General features: G+C 39.1%; 1 protein-coding gene across 4 annotated transcripts in view; it reads left to right on the top strand.

Moving 5' to 3' along the window:
- Positions 1-10,000, top strand: part of fgd (faciogenital dysplasia) — a 50,956-nt gene that overhangs the window by 36,323 nt on the left and 4,633 nt on the right. For all 4 annotated transcript variants that reach the window (XM_084087071.1, XM_084087069.1, XM_084087072.1 and 1 more), the window contains 7 exons: positions 1,805-1,961; positions 2,808-2,946; positions 3,509-3,567; positions 3,813-3,959; positions 7,858-7,950; positions 8,246-8,325; positions 9,618-9,648. In XM_084087071.1, coding sequence (XP_083943197.1) covers positions 1,805-1,961; positions 2,808-2,946; positions 3,509-3,567; positions 3,813-3,959; positions 7,858-7,950; positions 8,246-8,325; positions 9,618-9,648 — 706 coding nt within the window. The remainder of the gene's footprint in view (positions 1-1,804; positions 1,962-2,807; positions 2,947-3,508; positions 3,568-3,812; positions 3,960-7,857; positions 7,951-8,245; positions 8,326-9,617; positions 9,649-10,000) is intronic.

The following is a 10,000-nucleotide window of genomic DNA, read 5'->3' as shown; positions in this document are numbered from 1 at the left end:
CACACAGACACACACACGCTTACACACATACATACTCGCACACACACACACACACACACACTCTTACACACATGCACACTCGCACGCACCCTCACACACACACACACACTCGCACACACACACACACACACATGCACACACACACACACACACACACTCTTACACACATGCACACTCGCACACGCACACACTCTCACATGCACACACACACACACACACACTCGCACACACTCTTACACACATGCACACTCGCACGCACATGCACACACACACACACACACACACACACACACTCGCACACACACACTCGCACGCACACACACATGCACACACTCGCACACACACACACACTCGCACTCACACACACACACTCGTACACACATGCACAAACACACACACGCACACTATTACACACATGCACACTCACACACAATTTCAGTGTCATTAATAGGGCTGTGCACACCTATCAATACAGCTAACTATCGCTATATTTTTTTCATGATAGTGTATCGATATTCCAACCTCTAGTACCGATACGTTTTAAAAATATCATATTTTAAAAGGATTTAAAATGACGTTACCATTTCAGTAAATCCCTCTGTGTGTCAAACGACCTCCTCTAGATCGCTGACTCGCTGTATACACCGCTAACAGAATATGAGCGCAGAGTGTGGGTGCGCTCGGGTTTTACAGTAAGTCAGGGAGTAGAGAATTAGATCAAAAATGCCGTTTGTAAGCTTTGCCAGGCTACACTAAAATATTCAGGAAACAACCAACTTGCGTTATCACTTCAGACACCGCGCAGATGACATGCCGAAACCTGTTGATTCAAGGCAAACTACACTGGATAATAACACCAACAAGCTTGTCATGTCGTCAAACAGTGATGTCATCGTCCAGCTCAGTTGCCAGATCAGTGCAGGCTGATCAATAATGTTGTTGAATATTAAGCATACTGACTATTTCAGTTTTATAAATTTTGTGTAATCTACATTTTTAGTTGAAAGTGTTCAGTGACACAATATACATTTCAGTGTGTTGACTGTTCAGTGACACTGTGCAATGCAAATAGCTTTGCTAATAAATTGGAATGGAAGTTTTTTTCTGATGAGTTATCAATATAATGTGACACACACACCAGAATACCTCAGCTGGTACACAGCAAGTATTTTCACTTCCATTGTTTTTTACATTTTAGATTTTTTTTAAAAAAGTATTGCAATATATCGCAATATGTATCATATCGCAATATATTGTGATAAATCGTATCTTGACATGTATCGCAATATGTTTCGTATCGCAATGTATCGTGATATATCGTATCGTGACACGTATCGCAATATGTATCGTATCGCAATATATTGATTTATATATCGTATCGTGACGTATCGCGATATGTATCGTATCGCAGTATATTGTGATGTATCGCAATATGTATTGTATCGCAATATATCGTGTTATATCGTATCGTGACACGTATCGCAATATGTATCGTATCGCAATATATCGTGTTATATCGTATCGTGATACGTATCAATATGTATCGTATCGCAATGTATCATGATGTATCGTATTGTGACACATGTATCGTAATATATCGTGATATATCGTATCGTGACACATGGATCGCAATATGTTTCGTATCGCAATATAACGATATATATATCGTATCGTGACACGTATCGCGATATGTATCGAATCGTGAGGCCCTTGCCAATTCCCAGCCCTAGTCGTTAAATAGTAGTGAGCGTTCAGAATATAGCAGAATGATAAATAAACAAATGAGTGTGTGTGTGTGTGTCAGGAGCTGTAATCCCCGCATAGGAGACATCCTGCAGAAGTTAGCGCCGTTCCTGAAGATGTACGGCGAGTACGTGAAGAACTTCGATCGGGCGATGGAGCTGGTGAACACGTGGACTCAGCGCTCCGGCGTCTTCAAGAGTGTGGTGCAGAACATACAGGTGTGTGTGTGTGTGTGTGTGTGTGTGTGTGTGTGCGTGTGTGCGCGCGTGCACGAGTGTGTGTACAGAACATCTAGGTGTGAAGGGGATCCCTGATACACTTGTGTGTGTGTGTGTGTGTGTGTGTGTGTGTGTGTGTGTGTGTGTGTGTGCGCGAGTGTGTGTACAGAACATCTAGGTGTGAAGGGGATCCCTGATACACTCATTTGTGTGTGAGTGTGTGTGTGTGTGCGTGCGTTTGATTTATATTACACTGTGGGAACCAAATGTCCCCACAAGGATAGTAAAACCTGAGATCACCTCCATTGTGGGACCAGCCCAGCGGTTCATGAGGGAAATGGGTTAATAAACATACTAAATTATATTTTTTTGAAAATGTAAAAATGCAGAAAGTTTTCTGTGATGGGTAGGTTTAGGGGTCGGGTCAGTGTGTGTGTGTGTGTGTGTGTGTGATGGGTAGGTTTAGGGGTCGGGTCAGTGTGTGTGTGTGTGTGTGTGTGTGATGGGTAGGTTTAGGGGTCGGGTCAGTGTGTGTGTGTGTGTGTGTGTGTGATGGGTAGGTTTAGGGGTAGGGTTAGTGTAAGGGGAGAGAATATACAGTTTGTACAGTATAAAAACCATTAAGTCTATGGAGAGTCCCCACAAAGATAGTGAACCAGACGTGTGTGTGTGTGTGTGTGTGTGTGCAGAACATCCAGGTGTGAAGGAGATCCCCAATACACTCGTGTGTGTGTGTGTATGTGATGACAGATGTGTGTGTGATGACAGATGTGTGAGGAACTCATGTGTGTGTGTGATGACAGATGTGTGAGGAACTCATGTGTGTGTGTGTGTGTGTGTGTGCAGAAGCAGGACGTGTGTGGGAACTTGACGCTGCAGCATCACATGCTGGAGCCGGTTCAGCGTATTCCCCGTTACGAGCTCCTGCTCAAAGACTACCTGAAGAAGCTTCCGGCCGGAGCCGCGGACCGCCGAGACGCCGAGAGTGAGTTTCACCTCATCATTATCCTTTAAATCAAACTGATTAAAGCTGAAATATGAATATTATTTGGAAAAACATTAAAGTCCCCCTGTAGACAATCATTGTATCCCTTAAAACTCATCTTTGATCACCAAAATGTCATATTTAAATATTAGATTTTAAAATTTTAGATTTTCATTTTAATACTGCATTTCACATCACTGCAGTTTTCATGAAAAATTATTATACATTCTTAATTTATTTATATATGCTTACATTGTATTTTTATACTTCATTATTTATACTTTTATTTATTGATTGCAACATACTTAATAATTTTATTATATATTTATTTAACCTCTCTCTTTTTGAGTATAGACATGCAAATAAATGGTTGTAGTTCATGAATGCTTTGTAATAAAAGTTTGGTTTGATTATTGCAGTTCAAAAAACATTAAATGTAAAAAAAAAATTGAGTTATAGAGTTATAATATGTAAATGTCTGAGCTGACCGTTTTTTAATAATGTTTGATTATAAAGAAGTGACTGATGTGTGTGTGTGTGTGTGTGTGTGTGTGTGTGTCAGATGCTCTGGAGCTGATCTCCACCGCTGCAAACCACTCCAACGCTGCCATCAGGAAAATGGTGAGATCTCTTCCTTGATTTCATCTTGTCATCTCCCAGACAGGATGTGCTGATTCCATTTCCTGTCTGTGTGAGTGAGCAGGGTCTCCTGGGTAGAAGTGGTCTATATCACTCTCACTTCTCTATCGCTCTCTTTCTAATGCTGTCATGCGGCCAATCACAGTTCTTCTTTTCATCTATTGAGTTTGTGAATGCAAAACGTTACAAATGACTGTCCCTCTCTTTGTGTGTGTGTGTGTGTGCAGGAGAAGATGCACAAGCTGTTGGAGGTGTATGAGCGGTTGGGCGGAGAGGAGGACATTGTAAATCCAGCTAATGAATTTATTAAAGAAGGTCACATCAAGAAGATGTCGGCGAAGAACGGCACGGCACAGGACCGATACCTCTATCTGGTGCGTCTCTTTTGCTTTTTATCAGTTATCAATGTCTAAAAATTCTTCTTGCTTCAAGGGGTATCATGGCTTGTGTATCATTATATCATTCAGATTATCACAGAAGTGCTGGAGAAAAGATTATAGTTCAGATATAAACACTGATGTCTACAGTAGAGATCAAAATAGAGTAAATCAGCTTTTAAAAGCAAATTAATGCTTCAAATAAAGATTGTATTGATTACATCGTTACACCAGTAGGTGGCGGCAGGAGACTGTTCAAATATGTGTTTGTTATTGAATCGTTCACCCAAGAGATTCATTCAGAAACACTGATTCATCCAGTGATGAAACAAGTGAAGTCTTTATGAGTGAGTCATTGAATCATCCACTCACACCTGTTTTTTATTAATTTATTTTTTATTAAAATTAATTAAATATTTTTTTTTTAAAGGTGCCTTATGTAAAAATTGAGGTAAAAATATCCAAAAAATGAGCTACATGCATCAAAAGAATGAGAAGAAATAAGGGCGATGATGTCATTAAAAAAATGTCAAGTTATAGTGCTGCAGAGATATCAACCTGAATTAGCATTAGCATTAATAGCCACGGCCCGACAGGTGTCGTAATACCAGTTTCGGCCATGGGAGGCGGTATGCCGGCAACATAACCACCAGCCAAACATGCAATACACGAATAACTCGCACGGCTTGTGGGCGTACTTGAACCTGATGTCAATCGTGTGGAAAGTAGCCTACAGCCCACTACTACATTCAAATAAAATATGATAAAAAAGGAACAGAACCAGAGTAAACATTGGCACTGCTTTCCATCGCTGGAGACAACTAATGGACATGAAAAAAATGAGGTTTGACTTCGAACTTGCAACATTTCTTTTGGATTGGTAAGTAAGATGCTGTTAGTATTTCGTTAGAAGTTTGTTTTATATGTTTGTGTAGATTTTCGGGAAGTTATAACATAGAAATGTATCGAAGGCTGTTCGATAAACGTATATAACGTTCATAAATACAGTATTGTAATATAGTACACATAGCACAATCTCTATTGCTCTTTTTTTCTTGCCAACTACGTGACCTATATTATGTATATTAAATGGCTTTCCTGAGGTAAATCTGACATAATTGTTCTCCAGCTGTGTTATTGACCTCTTCACGATGATAAAAAACACTGATTGGTCGATATTATGTATGAGGAATACATTTTGGTAAGTTGTAGCCTAACGTTACTGTATCTTTCAGTGTTCGTGATTTTTTTACTATTAGCTAGTAGAGATGATCGGTTCACATGCGCTAGGGATCTGTCGTGTAACATTTACAAGCGCCAAAACGGTATTTAATTGACAGAATCTGAGAGCTGAGATTTTTTTATATCATAACTAACCTGCTCTGTCTAGTCTGTCGGTCTCCGTGTCCTCTTTGCTTCGCGATTTTTCTGTGCGTGAGAAAATTGATGTGTGGCGTGAGAGCGTGTGGAAAGTGTCAATTGCGTGTGTCTCACGGTGAATGCGTGAGAGTTGGAAAGCTCTGGTTACGTTGGCGCTAGCTTGGTCAACATCAGCGAATGCTGTCTGTCAAATTAATGTAATTCAAACTAACAATAAAAATGTAATATGAACAAAACGAATATGAACATATTCACTGGTAAAGGTGAAGGGGAGTAGCTTGAAGATATTCATACTCTAGAGTAGACCAACTCACTTTCTGGAGGTATACTGCCCCCATCTGGTATGGAATGTGGAGTATGAATTTATTTATTTTTACACAAGGCACCTTTAAATATTTTAACATTTTGTCAGAAACTCAGTAAATTACGTTATTTTGTTTGTCTGTTCACAATCGCGGGAGAATCATGATCTCTTTTAAACAAATAATCATGATTCTCAATTTATACAATACAATTTACAATACAATTTTATTTGTAAAGCACAACCGAGGTTAGCCAAAGTGCTGGACACTGACATAATTTCAGACAAATTATAAACACATGACATGAGCACAAAACACAGTTAAACAAGTGACAAACTAAAAGAATAAAATGCAGAAATTAACTCTCAGGCTGGTTTAAAAGCCAATGAATAAAAGTGAGTTTTAAGTCGTGATTTAAAAATGTCGAGGCTGGGAGCTACTCTGACACGCATTGGCAGATCATCCCACGGCCTAGGGGCCACGACTGAAAATGCTCGATCTCCCCTATTTTTAAGTCTTGTTCTAGGAACTGATAAGAGTAGTTGGTCAGCGGACCTCAATGACCTCAGAGGAGCATGCATCTTCAGTAGATCATCTATGTAAGCTGGGGCTTGACCATGAAGAGATTTAAAAACAAACAATAAAATCTTAAACTGTATTCTAAAACAAACTGGTAGCCAATGAAGAGAGGCGAGAACAGGCATAATGTGCTCTCGTTTACGGGTTCCTGTAAGGAGTCGAGCGGCAGCATTCTGATCTATTTGTAATCTAGAGAGAGAGGCCTGGTTAACTCCTATATATAAAGCATTACAATAATCCAGGCGAGTGGTGATAAAAGCATGTATAACCCTCTCCAAATTTTTGAAAGATAAAAATGGCTTCAATTTGGTAAGTAGCCTAAGTTGAAAGAAAGAGTTGAGTTTATCTGTTTCTCTAGGTGAAGATCCTATCCATCTTTACCCCAAGGTTTGTTACCATAGACTTGACATAGGGCGTCAGGGGTCCCAGGTCCAATTTGGAGGTGCTAGTAGAACTGCTAGGTCTAAAAATCATAATTTCAGTTTTACTTTCATTAAAATGTAAAACGTTTAAAGCCATCCATGCTTTAATGTCATAAAAACAATCTAACAGCCTTTTTATCGAATCCTCACCCTTACTTTTTATAGGCAGGTAGATTTGTAAATCATCTGCGTACAGATGGAAACTAATGTTATGCTTCTTTAAGATGGATCCTAAAGGAAGCAAGTAAAGGGAGAAGAGAATCGGTCCCAAAATAGAGCCCTGCGGTACTCCACATGTCACTGGTGCTGCTGGTGAGGTAGAGCCCCCATACCCAACTTTAAACACTCTCTCTGAGAGATATGATCTAAACCATTTTAATACAGTTCCTTTAATCCCCACGTTGTGCTCGAGACGCGAGATAAGAACACTGTGGTCAACCGTATCAAATGCTGCTGTGAGATCTAAAAGCATCAGGATTGTAGAATCTCCAGAATCTGTTGAAATCAAAAGATCGTTAAAGACTTTTATAAGTGTGCTATGCTCTGTGCTATGAAATGCTTTCAAACCAGACTGGAACACCTCAAGAATACCATGCAGATCTAAATAGGCTTGTAACTGCACTAGGACTGCCTTCTCTAAAATCTTGGACACAAAAGGAAGTCTAGAAGTGTCCAGATTTTGTTTTTTGATAAGGGGCTGTACCACATCCTCTTTAAAACAAAGTGGCACATAACCAGAAGTAAGACTACTGTTTATGATTGCTTGAATGTTTGGTCCAATAGTGTTCCATACCTCTTTAAAAATACGTGGTGGGATGATATCAGTGGGGCAGATTGAAGGTTTTAAATGTGTAACAATATCATTAAGGGCCAAGATGGAAACAGGCTCAAACTCAATGAGGACTGCAGCACACTCTATGGAAATGGAAGGATCAAAGGCTGGAGGTGAAATGCTAGCTCTAATAGTGGTAATCTTTTCCACAAAAAAGTGGAGGAATTTTTCACAGGCCACAGTAGATTCTTCCTTTTTAGAATTTATCCACAATCGTGCAGCAATTAAGCTGAAAAAAAGGGTATTTATTCACACATATACACTGTGTTCTGGTAAACTTCGCCTTGAAAGAATCTGCTTGTTTATTACAGTTTAACACGTTTATTAGATAATGAATACACAGAAGGATTATGTTGATGATGATGTTTCTGTTTTGACAGTTCAACAATATGGTGCTGTATTGTGTGCCCAAGCTGAGGCTGATGGGACAGAAGTTTAGCGTTCGAGAGCGCATCGATATCGCCGGGATGGAGGTACGACTCGTTCGTTCATTCAGCTGCATGTTCACTTTTATCTTTTTGTACATATGTTAGTAATGTTCATAATCTTATATTATTTTTCTATATACTGTTTCTGCTGTTCAGATTATTCATATTTACTACCCATTCATATTTATTATCAACTGTATGTATGTAAATAACTGCTACAAATGCACTGCTGGTTAGACGCTAACTGTATTTCGTTGCCTTGTTCTGTAACATGTGCAGTGACAATAAAGTTGAATCTTAATCTTATGTCTTCATCTTATCACATGCTGATTTTCTCCAGGTTCAGGGAAATGTCAAGCAGAACGTCCCACACGCGTTCACCATCATCGGCAAACAGCGCTCGCTCGAACTGCAGGCCAGGTGAGGCCTAACCCTAACCCCTAACCCCTAACCCCTAACCTAACACCCTGATATCGTTCAGCATTATGACCGAATCTCAATATTCAGCCTGATGGTGTTCTTGCTGCTGAAATTTGACCTGTCGACCCCCTTTTTGATCATAGATCTGAACTTAAAGGATTAGTTCACTTCAGAATGAACATTTCCTGATCATTTACTCTCCCCCATGTCATCCAAGATGTTCATTTCTTTCTTCAGTGGAAAAGAAATGAAGGTTTTTGAGGAAAACATTCCAGGATTTTTCTCCATATAGTGACTTTAATGGGGTCCAACGGGTCGAAGGTCCAGATGTGAGTTTCAGTGCAGCTTCAAAGTCTCGACACGATCCAGCCGAGGAATAAGAGTCTTATCTAGACAAACCAGTGGACATTTTATAACAAAAATAAACATTTATATACTTTTTAACCACAAATGATCATCTTGCACTAGCTGTGATGCGACACACGTTACGTAATCACGTTGAAAGGTCAAGTGTGACATAGGCGTAAGAACAGACCTAGTGTTTACAAAGTGAAAGTCAAACGCCATTTACTAAATAAATAAAAGGTAAAACAACGATGTTGGACAATTTTGGGATGAGTTTTTCACCCTTCCCTACATTTCTGAACGGGAACACATGTGACCTTTCAACGTGATCATGTAATGTGTGGCACATCACAGCTAGTGCAAGATGAGCATTTGTGGTTAAAAAGTATATAAATGTTTATTTTTTTGTAGAAAATGACTGATGGTTTGGCTAGGTAAGACTCTTATTTTTTTTATTGTGTGTTTTTCGTGTTTTTATATTTATGTACATTGTTGGTTCTTTGTGTACACATGTTGAAATACAAGCAACAAAAATTTCCCCATGGGGATAAAAAAAGTAATCAATCAATCAATTATTCCTCGGCTGGATCGTGTTGAGACTTTGAAGCTGCACTGAAACTCACATCTGGACCTTCGACCCGTTGGACCCCATTGAAGACACTATATGGAGAAACATCCTGGAGTGTTTTCCTCAAAAACCTTCATTTCTTTTCCACTGAAGAAAGAAAGAAAGAAAGACATGAACATCTTGGATGACGTGGGGGAGAGTAAATTATCAGGAAATTTTAATTCTGAAGTGAACTAATCCTTTAAATGATAGTAATTCATGAATGTTTGGAATCAGAGAGCCATCTTAAAACTGAAACTCACTTGTTGAAGACACAATCTTTAGGAAATTTCATGGACAAATACACAGTATGTGAACTCTGAATGTGTTTTTGTCTCAGGACGGCTGAGGAGAAGGAGGGCTGGATAAAAGTGAGTTATTCTCATTACACAAATGTTAAACGTCACAGAATTACAGACACACGTTAGCATGTTTTTAAAGTATGTTATTTTCATATTAAGTTGTTTTTTTCTAAGAATATACTTAAAGTCCCCCTGTAGTCAATCATTTTATCCCATAAAACAGTAGTAGGTAGTTTGTGACGTCAGAAACACCAGCGATTTCAAAGCGTGTTTTTGAGACTGTCTTTGGTTCACTGCAGTTTTAAGGAGAAAATACTCAGCAATGGAGTCGACTTATGAATTTACACATGGTTTGTCTTAAAGCATATTAAAAACACCACATAGACACATAAACAACATTAAAAGCTGGATTTTCACCACA

Source organism: Abramis brama (assembly GCF_963993115.1).
Source record: "Abramis brama genome assembly, chromosome: 16".
Taxonomy (NCBI): Eukaryota; Metazoa; Chordata; class Actinopteri; order Cypriniformes; family Leuciscidae; genus Abramis; species Abramis brama.
The sequence above is the reverse complement of the archived record's forward strand: the minus strand, read 5'-3'. Positions and strand labels throughout refer to the sequence as shown.